Source organism: Carettochelys insculpta, chromosome 16 (assembly GCF_033958435.1).
Source record: "Carettochelys insculpta isolate YL-2023 chromosome 16, ASM3395843v1, whole genome shotgun sequence".
NCBI lineage: Eukaryota > Metazoa > Chordata > Testudines > Carettochelyidae > Carettochelys > Carettochelys insculpta.
In genome coordinates this window covers 21,555,135-21,575,183 of record NC_134152.1, presented here as the reverse complement: position 1 = coordinate 21,575,183, position 20,049 = coordinate 21,555,135, and the positions used below count along the sequence as shown (strand labels likewise).

At 38.2% G+C, this 20,049-nt stretch overlaps 1 protein-coding gene across 4 annotated transcripts in view; it reads right to left on the bottom strand.

Annotated features, from left to right (window-relative positions):
• Positions 1-547: 547 nt before the first annotated feature.
• The window catches only part of CCP110 (centriolar coiled-coil protein 110), a 36,958-nt gene continuing 17,456 nt past the window's right edge, over positions 548-20,049 (bottom strand). The window contains exons 8-16 of one of the 4 annotated variants that reach the window (XM_075010383.1): positions 19,571-19,687; positions 18,348-18,449; positions 17,946-18,062; positions 17,346-17,425; positions 14,568-14,630; positions 12,635-12,694; positions 11,977-12,104; positions 3,542-3,613; positions 548-3,178 (exon numbers count right to left, since the gene is read on the bottom strand). In XM_075010383.1, coding sequence (XP_074866484.1) covers positions 3,561-3,613; positions 11,977-12,104; positions 12,635-12,694; positions 14,568-14,630; positions 17,346-17,425; positions 17,946-18,062; positions 18,348-18,449; positions 19,571-19,687 — 720 coding nt within the window. In that variant the 3' untranslated portion in view covers positions 548-3,178; positions 3,542-3,560. Of the gene's footprint in view, positions 3,614-11,976; positions 12,105-12,634; positions 12,695-14,567; positions 14,631-17,345; positions 17,426-17,945; positions 18,063-18,347; positions 18,450-19,570; positions 19,688-20,049 lie in introns of all 4 variants that reach the window. The other 3 variants (XM_075010385.1, XM_075010382.1, XM_075010384.1) reach the window with 3 other exon arrangements.

Here is a 20,049-nt window from a genome sequence, read left to right as displayed (position 1 = left end):
ACGAAAGCAAGCTGACAAGTGGGCCATACAATAAGCTCACTGCCCTAGACTCATGACTGCAGCCAGGCACACTGGATCTGCTGGATTCCTTGGCTTCCTCCACTGTCCCTATGCTACTCTCCACCTGTGAAGTGTATGAGTGCAAGAGGGTCTGAGTGTGTGTAACTCCCTCCCACAGCTCACCCTGCAGCTCAGGTCACAACCCAGCTTGGTCCCCACAACCTACCCCGGAACTCAGGCCAGAGCCAGGACCTCCTGAGCCTCCTCAATCTCAGGCCAGACCCAGGAGCCAGGGCCCCTCCCCCCATCACACCTCATCCACCTTTCCCCAGCTCCAGAACAGGCAGGGTGCTGGAAGCTGCAGCCCAAATTGGTCTCCCCTCCCTTAAGACAAGCAGGGAGACCAAGATCAGCAGCCTAAACTACTCCCCCATCCCAGGGACAAGGAGGCAGGAGCGGGGAGGGGGAGGGAAAGAGAATTAAGAACCGAAGCAACGCATGGTACATCTGCTAATATTCAATAATCATAGTAATTGTCCATCATATTCTATTTTATTTATATAGAAGTGTTTTTGCATTCATATTCTGCAATTGAATTTACAAAGCCACATTTTCAGCTGGGCTAAACCAGCACAGCTTCACTTGTATCAATGGAGCTACACCAATTTACATTAGAGGGGTTTTTCACTCATAAGCTCAGAGTGAATACCACACAGTTAAACAAGTCTGGTCTCGACATTAAAACAAGTATAAAATATATTGTGGGAGAACAATGCAAGATTAATATTTTATAATTAATCATTCAGAATAAACAGAGATTTAAGAGTCCAATCCTGCATTCTTTAAACACCCAGAATCCTTTCTGAAGTCTAGAGGAATTAAGAGCAAAAAGAATGCAGCACTGTGTGGAAGCAAAGTCATATCAAGCTGGTGAACCTATAATGTTGCTGCTTCTTAAACTCTGATTTCAAAATAATTTGGATACTCTTGGTTCTGTATTATTTCTGTCTGCTTTCTCCTGAATTTATCCAAATCATCATACCAGAAAAATACAAATAGTTAAAGATTAAAAAGTTTATTTTGCAGTATATTTAATGAAAGGGGCAAGACAGGTGAAAATGAAGTAAAGTACAAAAAATAAATATCTTATGATAACATTACATTCCACAAAAATAAATTGAAAATTAAATATGTATAAATAAAACACAAAATATATCAAATTACCAAAACAAATTCTAGCATTTGTCAAGAAGGCCTTATGAAAGTTAAAAAAATTTGCTATGACATTTTAGAACACAAACTTTGAAACATTCTTAGAGTAAATAAAGTTTAGTTAAGAAACCTGAACAAAAATTGAACATTCATTTTTAAATAATCAGACTAAAAACACATATTGCCTGAGTTGCCAAACAATAACTACAGAAAACACCCACACTCAATTTTAGCACTAACGTACAACAGCAAATTAGTCCCTAGAAAAGTTTTGCTAGCTGAAAGATAATCCAGAATATTTAAAAAATATGAAGCATTTCACTTGTCATGCTAACTTTGTTACTTTTGAAATGTTTTCCTCTAAAAGGGTGAAAACAGTTATAGTAATGAAAAAATTAAGAACCGAAATAAAGGTTTGAAAGGACAAGGGATCTATGGAGTTCAGAGAGTATTACAAAAAAAATCTTCAGATTACAATGGGAAACGAAAGAACAAAAGCCTTAAATAGATAAGATGCTGGTTTTCAGCTGGTGTAAATAACCATGAGCTGAGGATCTCTGTTTCGAAGCATTCTAATATGACTACAGAACAAAACTGTTGCAGTCTGTTAATCTTCTAAATATTTCTTTGCATTACTATTGCCTCTTTCCAAGAACATCTCATTCAATTTAAAATACTGCATAAGTAACATTTGCTTATAATAATGCGACAAAGTACAGGACAAAATATGGATTTGCAGATGGAAACCATAATTTGTAGGCGTAAGCTACCACCAAACAAGTTTTATTTATTTATACATGTATTTTTGTGTTAAGACATTTTTACTTTCACTTAATTGAATTCCTATTAAATATTCAATATAAAATTAATATTGATAGTATTTTGGTGAAAGTCTGCTGTTATACCAATGGGGGTTAATGCCACTAAAGTTAAGAGTTACAGCAGATTTACATTCTTGAAACAATAGAATTTAACATTTTATTTAAATATGTACCCCTTATTTTTGTTTAAAAAGTCCCCCTCTCTACCTCCTCTAAAGCCAGGGGAATACAGAAGAGTGCTACTGACTACCTGCCTCGGAGAATGGATATACACAGGAGCAAGATTTTCTCTTATTTTACTTGAAAACCAAGGAAAGAGTCAAGGAAGCTTATTATCAAGGTAAAAATGACTAAGCAGCCTCTCTTCAAAGTGGCATGTTCTGAATGGCTGATATAGCCATTAAGAACAGAGTCAAACAAGAGCATGTTTTGGAAACTAAGTCTTGCAAAATTTTAGGTACTCAGAACATGGAAGCAAGGCTTCAGTACTTTGATCTGTTACTGATGACAGAAAAGGCTATTTTTTAAAATAAAACTCTAAGTTATTTGTTTAGACATAGATTTAGGAAAGGCAAAACAGTAAGACACAAAATGGTGTAAAACAGTCATCTACAATTGATGAAGATAATTTAATTCTGAAGTGAGAGAAAAAATCTTTCCTTCTACAACTCTTGCACACAGCATCATAGAATTGCTACATCTTAATTATACTTCAGCTTGATCAAATTTATAGTTTGGAATTAGAAAAATGCAGTAAACAGTATGGAGGAAAAATTGCCTGGACTCTCATTATAGTGGCCTAAATTCACCACCTGTGTAAACAGGTGCGACTTCATTAATGTAAATAGAATTGCACATTTATGCCTGCAATTAATTCAAATCCATGTATGCACAGTCAACAAAACCCAGCATAATATCAGTCACTAGTATTTAAATTGAGAGGTCAGCACATTCATCTATAATGATATATTCAGTGATGCTGCTCTCAAACAAATACACCGAGTAAAAAAGTAGTAGTGTTACAGTTGAATAAGTTCTCTTTCTTTGCCTAACTGCTCTAATTTTAGGGTAAAAGACCAAAATACGTACCCACAAGAAATCAGTGATGCAGACTACCATGTAAGAAGTTCAATCAAATACATTTTCTATAGTACAAAAAAGTGCAAGACAGATAGAAGAATAAGTCAGAGAAATGGCAATAAACATAAACAGACAATGTTGCACTATATTATTCTTCTCTACAGCAGAGCATTCTGAACCTGGTCACATGTATGCAATAGTCTGAATACCTAAGAAGTTTTCAACGTGCAATTTGTTTTCATGAGTATAAAAACTGAATTTATTTGTAGGCCTCTCCACTAACTATACATCAGTCCATAAAAGAATGTCCTTAAAATATGCAAAATATTATTTAAATACGTATGTTTGTCATTTCAAAGCATTCATGTAGGAGATGCAAGAGCTGAACCACTGCTGAAGAGTATTACACTAAAAGTCATTATTTTTACCCAAGCGAGTGCTGTCGTCTTAAATTGTCGCAACATTTGGCTTCTTTCTTTGGGTTCTTCCTGCATATACTCCTAAAAATAAAGGAGAAACAAAGGTAACATTCTGTGATTAATGTTATTCTTTTTATAGAAGACTCGTCCAATAAAAAACAGAAAAAGTTAAGGACAAGAGCACAAACTTGTTCAAATGTGCCTTACATGTATTTTTAAATATTTGTTTTCATAGTTTATTCTATATCTCAAATACCTTTAAATGTACGAATAAAACAGGTTATTCAAGTTGTAAAAAGGCTTGTAAATAACTAGGCATTATAGCATTTTCTTCCTCACTAAGTGTTCCTCTTGCTTTTCCTGCTACTCCAAAACACCTATAACTGCAATATATAAATATTAAAAAGATTAGAAAACTTGAAATGGTGGTTTCCATACTGTACTCTAACATGTGATTAAACAAAATTAGCCAGACGTTTTAACTTGACAATAAAAATAATGCAATTAATCTTTTAAACTATTCTAAACTATCTAACTCTTCACTATTATACAAGGGCTATCACCTACCAGCATTTTCATACATTATTATAAGTTAAATATAAAAAAAACCTGTTCCTCCTCACCACCCCACCTCCCATCCTCAAAAGCAGAGGAATCTTAAGAATCGCCCAAGAAAGAAAGACAGAGCAAGAATAATGCAAAGCATTAATCTACAACTATATTAGCATTTTCAATTTTAATAGCAGTAATTGAGTAAGTTTTTCATGTGCCTGACCTCTCCCCCACCCAAACATCCATACACAGAGGAAACTCTCTGCATGTAAAAGAGAATGGGGGCTCAGCCCCTCAACGGCATCCCCTTCCATCCAACCCTTTGGAGTACAGTCACGGTGAGGGGGCAAAAGCAGCTGGTAGATCAGGAGCAAGGTGCACATTCTTCTCCTGGTAGCTCTATTTTAGTTTCCACTGATCAGCTCTCCCTTCTACCTGTTAGCCGGTGGCCAGGTAATGTGCGGTGAGGTACTCCCCTGGGTCCTAAGCAACCCAGTTTTTTACTGTTAGAGCAGGCAGCTCCTAGCACTCTCACCCACGGCCAGGCTGTAGTAACCAAATGGTTAAAGTTCTTTTTGTTGTGCTGGCTGTGTTGTAGTGACAAAAGGGTTAACAGGGTCAGGCTCAGAGCTTAACTAGTTACAAGTTTATTTAAGCTACAGTTATAAGCATGCGGTTACAAAAGGCTATTGTTTACTTCTTATATGCTAGCAAAGTACAGGTGTTAACAAGTTACGTTACAATCCAATACAAAGATATCTGTTACCATCTAACACAACGATATCTTGACACAACAACATCTAGATACAGAGCTCTAATTCTTTAGCTGTGCACAAAAAGTCGGAGACCTAGCATGGGTGTATCATACCCTCTCTGCGTCTCTCGATACCAGCGTAGCCAAGCCGGATTGGTCACTCAATTCCGCGGAAAGACGAATACGAGGTTGGGCGTCCCCAGTTGTGGATCTCGGGAGGCAATCACCTGACCCGACCAGCAGGTAGTTGGTGGAATGCACTCAAAGTTAGAGTTCTGCTGGGCCCATCTTTTATACCCCTTTTTGGGTTACGTATTCTCTTTCTTATCTAAGGTGCCAGATTATACTGGTCTGTCTTTGTGACGCCAGTTTGTTACAAGGGCATTTCTTACTTAATTTGCACTTGAAAGACAGGAGATAAGCAATTTAGGAGTACAGGACATTCTTTTTGTGTGGGCGGGGCACTTCCCCTTCTGGGATGGTTGTGTGTGTGCATCATATCGATCAATGACAGCTGGGGTGATTTCTTGAGGGTCCCCCCCCCTCGTGTTGACAGTTTGGCCTGTTAGCCTTCTATCTGTACTTTGTTTCTCAGGGTCACGATGAGCTAGCACATCTGGGCCTCAATGAGGGCATCAAAGACTGTGCTGTCAGCAGCCGTTTCCGTGCCCTGTGTGCTCCTCAGTGGGGGGGGGCGCAGTGAGCAAGCTGGCTTGTAAGGGGGAGACTTTGTCTGGCTACACTACCCTTCCCTTTCAGCAAGGCCTCTGCAGATGAGTTGTCGTGCTGGTAGTGCGGCTCCAATGGCGATTAGGAAGGAGATGGAAAAACAAAGCACCTCTAAGAAGATGGCCCTGGATTCCTGCAACATCACCAAAGTCTTTTTTCCAAGGTGGGGCGATGGCAAAACCTACTCTTATCACCACAACCAAAACAGAAGAAGGAATTCTGAGGAAATTTTCTTGGGCTACGTCTACATGAGAGGCTCTTCTCAGCAAAACTGTATTGTTGTCAGGAAAAAACCACGGAGCGTCTACAGGCAAAATGTGCTTTGTCAACAAAACCTGGCACATACGCTGGCAGTGTTATACCTCTCCCTTTTCAGTATAACACCTCTCTCAGTATTCTGGCAACAAAACGGCTGGGTAGACACTCTGGGGCCCTTTTGTCAGCAGACAGGGCTTCTAGTTCACCAGGCAGCCCTGTTTGCAGAGCTTCCAGTCAGCCGTTCTGTCGAGAGAGGGCTGTGCAGTCTGGCTGCTCTCTGTTGACAAAGTGGATTGCTCTTTTGACCCACTCACCCAAATGATGTGTGGACGCAATCTACTGACAGAAGTTTTGCCAGGAAATCCCTTCTGACAATGACTTCTGTCAGCAGAGGCTTCTTGTGTAGATGTAGCCTTGGAGATTTCCTCCCCGTAGCTCTTCTAACAAGTTTTACTACAGGAACAAATTAACTGCACCAAACACTATAAGAGGGCGTCTCCCTTTAGTACAGTGTATCTAGCAAAATTACTTGAGGAGTTACATCCATGCCAAGAAGGGTGCAATGGACCTAAACAGACTAGAACAAATATAGGGAAAATACACAAATCACAGAATACTCAAATCTGAAAAAAGGTGGACTGTCTTTTCAGGAAATAACTTATTACAAGTCTGAGTTGAAAGTATTATATATTTATAAAGCCATCAGACTGAGTCCTTCTTGAACTAAGGATCTGATGATGGATGTGTCACGTTCTGGCTCATACCTCTCCAGAGGAATATATTTTAATTCTGTGAGTTTGGCAGAAATCCATTATGGTGGGAACAAGCAAGTCTGAAGATTAAGGACTAAGTTGTTGAGGACTGCTGAGCAAAGGGCTAGACCTCTACGTTTGCCAGGCACCTAAGCAGTGAAATATACACAGTGCTCAGCAACGTGAGCAAACCCTTACACAAAGCAATAAGCAAAGGGTGGGAAGCAAGTGGAAAGGCCAAATCTGAGGTACTTGCACATAATCCACTGAACAGGAGGATGTGAATAGATACCATTTTAGAATGTTCTGTTACTCTTTCTCGCAGCTAGGAGACGTAGGTTGTTAAAGGTGCTTAAGGGCTCACTCAGTGCAAGGCTGCTTCAGAAATTCCAACAGTCTTACCACCCCAGTATCCCTGATGGCTCATGACAAAAATGTTGTGGACTCAGCAATGTGCAGTGCTTCAAAACTACTTTTTCAACCCTCACATTCACTCTACATGGACCAAGGCATACACACAGGAAATAAACTGACAGTTCTGAATATTTTAACCAATGATCTGGATTTTACCTCTGAAACAAAAGTTCTATTACCCATTAATATCAATTTACAAAACAACTGAGAATAGCTCTGTATATGAGAGAGAGAAAACACAGTGTATAGAAACATTATCTATCCATCCTCATGGGAAAAAAAAAAATCTTGCAGAAATCAGTAATAATGAAACCAATAGGGTTATACAGCAATTCAGTGCAAGTTCAGAGAACTCATCTTTTTATAGTTTAGCTCTGCACAGAATTCAAGGTATTATACACACACAATTCTGTATTACTGTCTGTATTTGATGATTAATAACTGAAAAAATATTAAAAAGTTTTTCTAATAATTTCTATAGGACTTTTCCTTAAGATTTTGGTTTTTATTCTATACTCCCAACCTAAATAGTTGATGGAAAAACAGAAAGCTATGTATTGTTTCTCTACCGTCAAATGTACCTGCTATATTCAGCAGAAATACAACTCTAGATTTCAAAAATATACCCAGTATGATTAGATGGTCCAATTTACAAAAAGAATTTTTTTCTTTTAACCTGAGACAGAAGTGGGCATGTAGACAGAGAATTAGAGAAGTTAAACTCATTAGCAGCAGGCATAGACACTTAATTTGAAATTCACTTTGTTCCTAAGCACAATATTAAACACAATAAAAACAGAAATGTTTATTTAGTTGTCCTGAAAGTTTACATACCAGAATAGAGAATATATTCAATGGTGACAAAGTTGGGGGTTAAAAAAAGAGGAAGAAAATGGAGGGGTTGTAGTAGAAGCATTTCACTTCTAGTGATATGCAATCAAGTTCTGATTGAGTCAAAAGTAAGATTAAGTTTAACTGTCACATCCTAAATCCAAGAGATCCACCATCATCATTTGTAGTCTGTGCTTAAGGTAAGTCAAAGACTGAAAGGGCAGGGGCATTTTAGGTGAGCACTGACATGTGCTAGCAAAGTTATGGAAAGAAATATGTCTTTACTTTACGTAGGGCAAACCAATGCTAAGCCTTTATTTTCTGGAGAACACCACCAAGCATAAGATAAAATACAAGAATGAACATGAATTTCTTTAGCTAATTTTAAAAGTTTTTTTTGTTTTTTTTTTTTTTGAAGATTGCAGTTTATTTGGGCATGACAAGTACCTGGAAACAATTCATTACTTCACCCACATTAAAATGTTTACACTGCTTCTTTTGAAAACAGTTATTTTCCAAATTCAGGGTGTGTTTTATTATAATAATCTATAATTACTGAGTAAATTAGTAATTTTTTCAGTATTTAATTTAGTTGGAACATACATATAATGCAAGTTTTATATACGTGTATTCAAGTTTAAGGGCTTCGGGGTTTTTGTTTTTTTTAATAGTGCACAAATATTCAGATTATTTCTTTTATATGTTAGGTTATCTTACAACACACTGATCCCTTAATTTTGTACAGAATGACATTGCCTGATTTATTATTACTATTTGGAAGAACATGGAAGTGCTGACACTACAAATGTAATGGAAATGCATGTGATGCTCAAACTCCAGATGAAATACGGAGATAGTTATGCTTCATAATTTAGGCCTGGTCTATGCTCGGGCTACGTCTACACGGGCAGTCTCTGTTGACAAAACTGGGCTTTTGTCAAAAAAAACTCACCTCATGTCCATATGGATAAAGCGCTCTGTCAAGAGTTTTCTGTCGACAAATCTTGGCTGTTCAGACAGCAGCATTATACCTCTCCCTGATCAGGTATAACACCTCTGTCGACAGTGTTTTGTCGACAGAGTGCCCACGTAGACACTTCTGTAAACAAAGAGGACTTCTGGTTCCCCAGGAAGTTCTGTTCGCAGAGCTTCTGGTCAGCCATTCTGTTGCGTGAGGGGAGGGCAGCCCAGCTGCCCTCTGTTGACACAGCGGCTTCCTCTTTCAAGCCATTTTATGTGTAGATGCAATGTCAGAGGATCTGCTGAGGTTCCTCTGTTGACAAAGGCTGCCCACGTAGATGTAGCTGAGGAGATTAAGTCGAATTTAAGGGTCTAAGTTTGATTTTATAAGCTATGCATCAACACCCAGCATTCAACAGGTTGATTTTAAATGACTAACACTAACTTTTGCACTGTTGACTTCCCCATGCAGTCACTCAAGAGGTTGAATGTGCAGAGTCAAATTATACAGGTGGAGACTGAGGTGTTATTAAGATAGTTTGAAGGCTAATAAAATCAATCACACAATGCCTCGAGGTGTCCTTTCTGGTGATCACTCCACCACCACTACTCTCCAAGTATGTGACAGGAAGCAGTGTTCATCAGCCCAGGAATTTTGAGGAGATTTTCTTTTGAGCAAAGATAAAAAATGTTGCTATTGTTAATGACATGAATATTTCTAAATTTGTTTTATTAGCAAATGACCTTGGAAAAAGACAATGAGGGCCTAGTTCAGCAGATAAGAGACTGCCAATGATGTGGAGGAAGTATAGATAGAATGAGCTGTTGAAAAATTATGTATAAGCAGTTACAAAGCAGAAAAGTGAACTTTGCAACAGGAGGAAGAAAATGATGGACTCTCAAGACCAGAAGAATGAATCAATCACGGCCTTTACGGGCAAGCAGGCAGAATTCATTTCAGTGCCTCTTTCTGGGCTTTCCTGTTTTCCCTTGGGGTCCGCTCTTATTTTTTACCAGAAACTCTGCCTCAGTCCTCTACGCAGGCATGAAACTTGTCCCCTCCCCTGCCCCGACCTCACAAACATCATGAAGAATGGAGCAGGCCCTAATGACAAGGGTAATGTTTACTTCACTAAGGTCTAAGCAAGTCAGGAGGCACCTAAACTTGGTTTTTAAATGGACAAAGGCACATTCTACCACCATTCTGCATCTGCTCAGCCTATGGTTAAGAGCACCTTACTGGAGTCCAGGGCACCTGTGAAGGGCTTCATGAGCCAAGGGAACAAGGGGTAGGAAGAGTCACCTAAAATTACTATGGGCATTTCTGCACCCTCAGTGTTAAGTTTCTGGTCTGGGAAGAAAGTTCCACTCTGGAGCCTTGTAAAAAGACCAGAGTTCCTAAAGATTTGCGCATCATGCACCCTTCCCGACCTCCTATACTGATGTTGGTGAAACCACCACCACCTGGAACATCATGAAGAAGTACCCTTTGGTTAATGTACTTCAAGGCCTGGTGGTCTGGTGCCAGGATAAGGATGTGTATTACATCAATGGCCCCACTACATTTAGGGAATCCCATTGGAGCAAATCCATCCACTATCTCCTGCACATTCCCTTAGAGTCGCTGTATTCCTGAGGAGAAGCCTGTTGATTGCCTTGGCTATCTGGATGACAACAGCACCCACTATAGATTTGCCCACTCCAAAATTATTGCCCACTGACTGGAAGCTTTCTGGCATTGAAAACTTCCAAAGAGCAATTCCTCACGTGTCTCCACTGTCAAAGCAAGTCTCCTTCTGGTATCGCTGCGCTTCAGGGTGGAAGACAGCACTTCACAAAGTTCCTTGAAAGTGGCCTTATGCATGCCGAAGTTTCGCAGCCACTGCTGGTCATCCCGTGACTGCACAAATGATGTGATCCCACCAGCCTGTGCTGGTTTCGCTGCTCCAGAACCTGCGTTCCACACTCTACAGTGACTCCAGTGCTGCCAGAAACTCAGCAATCCTCACCAGAGATTTATGTCTGTCAATGCCCCAGGAAACAATGAGCTTGTTCTGCACGGGCAGTTCAAAAGATGCTGCATCGCAGTGCAGGAATTGAGCACAAAACACAGCATCAAACTTTGAAGTCAATTGGAATCCATGTTAGTGTCTGTAATCACGGCTGGCAGTCAAGACAAAAAGCATGCAAAAATGCCATTTTTTTTCTCCAGATGGAAAACGGGAGGTGAAGAAAATGCATTTTGGGATAATGACATCAGAAACCCAGAACCACTTGCGGCAACTTTTTCCCCCAACAAGACACTGGCACGAAATCCCAAAATGCAATGGGGCTGCAGGAACATAGGTGCCCACAATGCACTGCTACCACAGTTGAATTCAGGCACCCATGTGGGGACACACTAAATCTACTTTGAGCTGATCAGGACACTCAACTTTGACTTTATAAAATCTAGTGTTAAAAATTCGACTAACAAATTCAATTTAATTCCCAAGTGTAAAAACATGCCCTTAAACAGCACCTCCATATAGCCAATTAGAAACAACTGTCAAATTCAAAATAGCTCTTATGGGACAGTCAGTAATTGTACAGCAATTCACCAAAAGACAATGATGGCAGGATACACAACATTTGAAGCCATTATCATAAATGGGATGGTTTTCACTGCTGATTACCACAATGTCACAATATCCAAGTCATGAGAAAGTTATGAATAAACTATAGCAAGAAGACCAGAATACTTTGATGCCTCGGAACGTGGCTTCTGTAATTTCAATTCAATGACCTCGCAGGACTGAATAATTCCTACCTACCTTTCCCTGTGTTTTTGTCAGCTCTCATTAGCTAAATAACTTTACACAGATAAAGAAAGAGGAATAAATTACATGAGATTTAACTACCTAGGTTAGAATCAAGACCTGTCTACTCTACTTTTGAAGATCTTACAATAATGTGTTTCTACATATGCTATTAAAATTGGCAATCAGGCATTTGGAGAAAGAAGGAATTTAAGCACTAATCAAACTGTACATGATCTTTTATATAATTTAAAAATGCACTATTAGGTTACTCACTTTTTTAGGTTTATAAGCACATATCGGAAGATAATTGATTTAGAGTATTATAGCAAAGCTACTGCAGCAAGAAAAGGAAAACAAGATCCCATTTCAATTTTCTTGATACTAGTAACTCACTCATATCTTCATTACGAAAGATTGAAGAACCCATTTTCCACACACCTGAAGTTGCCCTGTTAGGCACTCTGCTCTCTGAGGACTTCTTTCTATTTTGCTCAACCCCCTTCATTGAGGTCTTAGGGGTTCTAATTAAATATAAAAGAATTAATAAGTCACTTGCATCAAAATCCAAAAGAGAAACACACTATCAAACTGGTCTCAGCATAAAAACATATGTAAGTGAAATGGCAGAGTCTCCTACAGAATGTGTATATGTGAAACTCCTATTAACTTTACTAGGAGTTATGCATAAACATTAATAGGAAAGACTCTCCATGAACACTTTTTCTTTCTACTCTATTCAAGAAACAGATCTAATGAATACATGTTGCATTATTTAAGAGCTATATGTTGTAAAATTATATTTCAGAGAGTGGAAGCAAAACTTAATGGAATGAATGTTATAAATGCAGATGTCAAAACAGCGTAACTGAAACAGTACACAACAGAGTATGAGAACACTGCATTTTTCTCTTTAGTAAAAGATAAAAATAAAAGCTAGGAAATCATGTTTGCACTAATATATGTAGATCTTACTTGGAAATTATTTGACTCATATATTGCATTTTCTTTCAACCTTTTACATTATGCTTTAAAACACACACTGTATTCTTACCCTTGTCTGCAAAGAAGCCTATGAATCGGAGTATTTTGTCCTTGATTTGGCTGAAGTACTCTGTTACAAACAAAATCTGTATTAGTTCTGCTGTAAGATAAGCTTGATTCTTACATATTAGCTTCCATATTCCGAGTTCTATAATAAAGTCAGCACAGCATTTGGTTATAAACTGCTAATGCAGAGAGCATCTAGGTATATATTGCAACCATTAAAACCCAAGTAAAGTACTGACATAGCCTTCCTACACAGAAAGAAGGAATCTATTTTACAGGTGTCTATACAACAGGACTGAACTGTTTCAATTTAAAAACAAGGAAGCTATGTATTTCTAGTGCCAAGTGTAACTGCAAGTTTTTTGTCCACACACTATTACTCTGATACAGCAAAACCACAGGCAACACTTCCTCCAACATCTGCCGTGGCTCCGAGTTGCAGTACTTATCACAAGGCTTCAGTTAAGAAACCCTGAGCAGATTCATATAAGTAATAAATATTTTCACCCATCGCTATTATGCTGCACTTCCCCCGCCAATGGTTTAATTATTTGGATCAGCTTTAGATCAACACTCACACAACAGGGGCAGCACTGCACGGGTTCCATGGCAAGGGCCATAACTTGCCCCTTGGCTGGCTGCTCAATGGACTTTGGCCTGGGGTTCACAATAAATAGCATCACAAAATTTCATATATTGGTGCTTGAGGCAGTAGATCTTGCTTTTATATTTCTGTATTTTTAAATGAAAATTTGTTATGTTATGAAATTAATTATGTTTGTTAGGGAATAACAGGATTAGTGACTCTTAGCTGTCTTCATGGGATTGTCCTGGAAGACTCCCTGAAACAGTGCAGCTGCAGTGCTGCAAATTTCTGACCAAACCAATGCTACCAGACACTGTCCAAAAGAGAGAACAGGGCTATTTTTAAGATCTGCTCAGAGAGGATGCAATCATACCAGTAGAGGGCATACATATGAAGTGCTTTGTGCATTGTTGTGTACACACTATTACACAAACATTCAACGCATCTAAAACTTTATTAGCCAATATTCTCTAGTACAGATAGCCGTCACCTGAAAGGCAGGCCCATTAGCAGTTCAGTACTATTTTATTAACAGAGCGAAAAATAGAGGCAAGGTGTGAGACATGAACTTCTCTATGAGCTATAGGTAAGAATGCTACTGAAGCTTGAGGAACTCTTTAAATGACCCCCATTTTGACAAGATTCTACGGTTTGCTATATGACGGATCACGTTGGGGGTAGAGGAGGGATCAGCATCATGCTGTTTTTAAAACAGTATTAAGCCATTTGTTTAAAGATACTACTAAGGGTTGAACCTCTCTAGTTCAACACCCTTATGACCTGACTAATGCCAAACAAGAGAATTTGCCATACCCTGGGAGGTCAATATCATCTGGCAGCATTACCAAAACCTTCACTGGGCTCAAAAAAGACATTTGGGGTAAACAACACCTAAATAACAGCAAAGAACACTTAGAGCCAGGACTGGTGGCTTTAAACTCTATGGGACCACAGGAAATTGGCCACACCCAAGATAAGTGGCCATCTGGCTAACTAAAATAATACTGAATTACGGATGTTGTGGGTTGAGAGTGTCAGATTAGAGGGAAGTTCAACCTATACTACACTTCACTCTTGAGCAAATTGGGATCTGAAGGATGTGAGTGAAATACACAGAAACAGACAGGGTCATGTCTAAGGATATTACTCGAGAAAATTAAACTGGAAAAGCATTATTTATTAACTGTAGGCAACTTAATAACGTTTCACATAATAGTTTAGCTCAGTGCATTCTTCATTACCCAAGGCAATAATGACAAGTGACTAGCAATGGCAAGCAAGCAGTCAAAAGGCCCAGCATTATAAAATACTGAAGAACGTTACGTTGATTATAAAAATATAATTCACTGACCTTGTTTCAGGAATATTTGGTTTTATGATTATTTTTTTATTTGGCATTCCCATTTCTGCAGCCCTAATGAAACAAAATAAGTGTAAGTACACAAATCAAGTTTTTAAACCTTTCTTTAAAAAGAAAAGCAACACTCACACTTTGCAAACAAACTACAGACTAGTCACATGGGACGCACTTCAGGTCACCACTGAACCAGCAGTTTAACAGCACAAAATGACATTACATATAGCTCAGGACAGAGTGAACATTAGGACACCAACTGAGAACTAGAGAAATTTTTTAAGCAATATATTCATATCAGTGGGGCAACCACTAATTGTTCCTACTGTTAGGATTTTATTTGCCACAAACAGTCAAATTTTACCTTACCCAAAGAATGCTGTCTTCTCACATGGGAAAGAGATCCCTACTGTGATTGCATGGCATTACCTCATGAGCACTAACTTAGCAGGAATGTCATCAAGTCCAACATCATTACTGTACTTATGGGATTCACTGAAGTTTTTTCAGCCAAATATACAGGGTATTTGAACAATGATCAAGGTAAACCTCCGGTATTCAGACTTCAGAATGAATTAGGTAACATTCAGTACATAAAGAAAACAAGATGAGGAGTTACAGAGAGGTAGCTGTGTTAGTCTGTACTCCGATGAAACAAAGCAGCAGAAATGTATCACTTTAAAAGACTAACAAAATTATTTATTTAGTGATGAGCTTTCATGGAACAGACCCACTTCTTCAGATCAATTTCATTTCCAATACAGACTGACATTTAAAAGTACAGGTGAACAAAAAGAAAAAAAATTTCAATAAAAACTGACAAATCAAAGATGATAGAAGGAAGGGGGCGTGAGGTGGGGGCTGTTAATTGTCCTGTTTGAGATAATTACAAGCATCAAAGGAATGGAAGCAGTCCTTGTAATGTGCAAGGTAGTTGATGTCTCTGTTCATACCACGTGTTAATGTGTCGAATTTGAATATGTACTCTAACTCAGAAATCTCACACTGTAATCTGTTGTTAAATTCTCTGTGTTGCAGGACACAAATTCTCAGGTCTTCAACAGAATGGCCCACTCCATTGAAGTGTTCAATGACAGGCTTATGTTCATTGAGTTTCTTGATTTCTGCTCTGTGTCCATTTATTCTTGGCAAAAGTTTTATCCAGTCTGTCCAATGTACATAGCAGCAGGGCATTGATGGCACATAATGGCATATATAAACGTTGCTGGAAATGCTCAAGAATGTGCCCTTGATCTTGTAACTAACATGGTTAGGTCCAGTGATGTTATCACCAGAATAAATACGTGGACAAAGTTGGTAGCGGGGTTTGTTGCAAGGAAAAGTTCCAGGATTTGTATTACTGTGGTGTAGTCTGTGATTGCTGGTGAGAATCTCTCTCAGGTTAGGAGGTTGTCTACAGGAAAGGACAGGCCTGTCACCTAAAGCCTAAAGTTGTAGATTTTTAATGCTGCATTGCAGGGGTTTGAGTTGGGGGCTATAGTTGATGACAAGCTGTGCTCTGTTGTTCATCTTCTTGGGCCTATCTTGAAGTGTCTGGTTTCTGGGTATTTGTCTGGCCCTGTCATTTTTTTTTTTTTTTTTTTTTTTTTTACTTCTTCCAGTGGGTAATTCATTTTTATAAATGCTTGGTAGAGATCTTGTAGTTTTCGGACTCTGTCAGTAGGATCAGAGCAGATGCGCTTGTATCTAAAGGCTTGACTGTAAACAACAGATCATGTGATGTGAGCTGGATGAAAGCTGGAGGCATGTACATAAGTGTAGCAGTCAGTGGGTTTCCAATAGAGGATGGTGTCGATGTGGCCATCAGTGATTTTTATGGTGTTATCCAGGAAATATATTTCTCGTGTGGAATAGTAAAGGCTGAGATTGAGAGTAGGATGCAGGTTGTTAAAATCTCGGTGGAATTCTTAGTCTCTTTACCATGGGTCCAAATGATAAAGATGTCATCGATGTAGCGTAAGTAGAGGAGGGGTAATGGGACAAGAGCTAAGGAATCGTTCTAAATCAGCGATAAAAATGTTGGTATACTGTGGGGCCATGCGGGTGCCCACAGAAGTGCCGCTAATCTGGAGGTTTTAGCTGCCCCCCAAATTGGAAATAATTGTGGGTGAAAACAAAATTACATAGGTCAGCCACCACGTTTGCTGTGGTTATATCAGGGATGATATTCCTGATACCTAGTAGTTCATCTTCATGTGGAATATTGGTGTAGAGGGCCTCTTCATCCATGGGGGCAACAATAGAATTGTCAGGAAGGTTTCCAATGTTTTGTAATTTCCTCAGGAAATCAGTGGTATCTCAGAGACAGCTAGGAGCGCTGGCGGCGTAGGGTTTGAGGAGGGAGTCTACATAGCTGGACAGTCAGGTAATAAGAGTGCCAATACCTGAAATGATTGGGAGTCTTGGGTTTCCAGGTTTGTGAACTTTGGAAACGAAATTGATCTCATGAAGTGGGTCTGTCCCACGAAAGCTCAGCACTGAATAAATCATTTTGTTAGTCTTTAAATTGAGGAGTATTTATCTTTTTTCCAGCAGGGAACAAGTGTATGTCTATAACAATTGCCATTGTAAAAAAAATGAATTCACTTACTTAAAAAGGTATCCTAAATATAAAGTCTTCCTAGTAAATATGAGTCTTCCAAAATCTGTAATAAACTATTTTGCTAAGAGATGCAGCTGTGCATGACAAAGTAATAAACTCCTCCTCCCTTCTTTCAAATTCTTTTCATCAAGAAATATGCAACTCACACATACTTCATGTACTTCTTCCTATCCAGAGATTTCAGCGTAGCTGTCGAAAGAGTCACCCTCTCTCGTGGAGTTTTTATCTTATCCTGAAACAAATCCACGGAAGTGGAAAATAATATTTGTTACTACTTTTATTACAGTTGCCCCATTTGACCCCCACTCCCTTAATTAAAAGATCTATACTACTTCATTACAAAATTTCCTTTTAAAGATTTAATTCAACTTCTTTTTAGTTTGTATGGTGACGTAACTTTCTTTTAAAAAAAAAAAAACCAAAAACCATAAAACCAAACAAAAACACAGTTTAAAGTGCACTTTTTCTCTTGTTATCAAAAGAATTCCACTACTTTTCTCCTGTCTCTCTTTCACAAACATACTGGAAACATCCAGTGCTTACCCTCTACTGTACATTGGAGTCTCTGAACAAATCACAACTAAAGCCACACAATTATCAGGAAGATATATTTGTTTTCAAAAGCTATTATATTTCTTACTGGGTTAGGAAAAAAATTCTCTCTCTCGAATTATTAACAACAGATATTTAACCAGAGACAGAAGTATACTTTTTTTTAAGTGTTTCTTACCGGATAAAAACTTGGAACATACCATTTGCCTGAGCATTTTTTCTTTGCGAACTTCACGATCATGACGCAGGATACACATTCTTTCAGATACTTCCATTATAAAGAATATGTCATGGATGTCATACAGCGCAGCTCGCAGCTGAAATAAACCAAAGCTTTCCATCAAGTGCTCAATCAAGTTTATGTTTCCATCCCTTCAGCAATAGAGTGCAGCATTTTGCAAAGATACTGAAAATATCTTGTGAAGCTACATTCTAAAACCTTTTATATCAGCACAAAATGGCCATAGTAAAACTTTTCATTTCAAATATGCTCCCTCCGAAGTTTTCAGATATGTCTGCTAAGAGATAAAGTGAATTATTTGATTTTTTTTTTTTTAGAATGATGGAACAAGAGTAAAAGAAAAGGTTGGAATATACATTACTTGAGCCATCACTCTTTCTTGTAGGGAAGCATCTTGCGCTGAAAAAGTTCCCTTCTTTAAGGGAGCTTCAGACTGAAAATTTTTCATGAACTCCATAGTATCCTAAAAAATTGAAAGAAAGATTAAAAATTGTACATCATCTCTCATATTAAGTAGAAGTAAATCTCAAAATCATCAATATATCTGTTCCCTTAATCTATCGAGTTCCGAGGAAAAAGGATGGTGTAGGCAGAGACTAGGGGCTGCTAAACTGATGTGGGTTTAACAGTAATGCTCTAAAAATGGGATACTTAGATAAATCATCTCTTTGGCCTTACTCCTGTAGCTAAGCAGAAGTAAACTAGCACTCTCATTATTGCAAGACTGAGTTCACCTATAGCTCACGTCTCGTCAAACCCCTTTTACTTGGTACCGACATGTACGATATTCTTCACACTTGTGCTGTACTGGAGCAATAATAAATATGACACCCAAACCCCACAAAATACTCAGATTAAATGGCATTCCACTTCATTATATTCCTCTGCTACTGCCTTGCTAAGCAACGGGAGTGACAATGGTAAATCACTCATCTCTCTTTTTCCCCTCTCCCAGGCTTCCTCAACTCATATGAATTAATCAGAAACAAAAGGGCAGATTGCAGATATTAATAGAATATTTCAGATGATGTCTCTAACTTTAGCATCTATCTGAATATTTAGAAAGCCACCGAATCACAGCATAATTAGACACAGGAAACCTCCACCCTAACTCAAGAACTAGAAAAAATGCAGTAATATTAAAAAAGTTTGAAGGCAGCAGATATTATATTAATATATTCTGCCACATAAGGTTCATTTAAATGAAAAGTGTGCACTTTAGATAATCAGAAATATACCTAAAACAACTGTCCAACTTTACAAACTAGAATAGAATGATTTGTATGTAACTTCAAAAAACAGAGAGAGAGAGACGTTACAGTTGGGACACCATAAAATAGTATGCCCACAACACACAATAATAAACACAACTATGTTTTGAATATTTAATTTAGTCTCTGAACAGGACAGAGCTATATTACTTATGCATTAAAACTTCATTAGTTAACCCTGAAAATAAAATTAATTTTGTGCTCCAGAGAGAAGTCTGCATCTTATTTGTCAGTTGAAAGGGGGTGCCAGAAACCAACAGGATGCAGAAGAAAAAGAATGCACAAAGCAAGCACATTTACGCATATTCCTTACTTTTATGGTTTGCCTAAGATATTTCAGTTTTTCTGTCTGCATGAGCCTTCGAGTAAGAAACCCCTTTGCCAAGGCTGTGATCTTACTGAACTTCACTTGCATCTCTGGATTGAAGACCTTTTAAGAGCAAAAATAATTAACATATTTTCTATGCTTCAATAGCAAATCTAACAAAACTAAGTTAAACTGATCATTACTTTTTATTAAAAAGGCCTGTACACCTGTTCTGTATTAATAAATAAGTATTAAATTTTGGCTAATGAACCTTTACTAGCCGAACTCCCATTATGAATTTGGTGGACAGAATAAAGATGTAGTTACATTTTTTTTTTTTTTACCATTACTGTAATGAGAAAAACATTGTTTAGCTCTCTCCTTGCGTCTGCTAGTACAAAGCATCTAAGAACTGTGGCTCAATTATTAATTTTGCATTGGGAGTTATTAATTACTACCTGCAATAGTAAATGTCCCAAATGAAT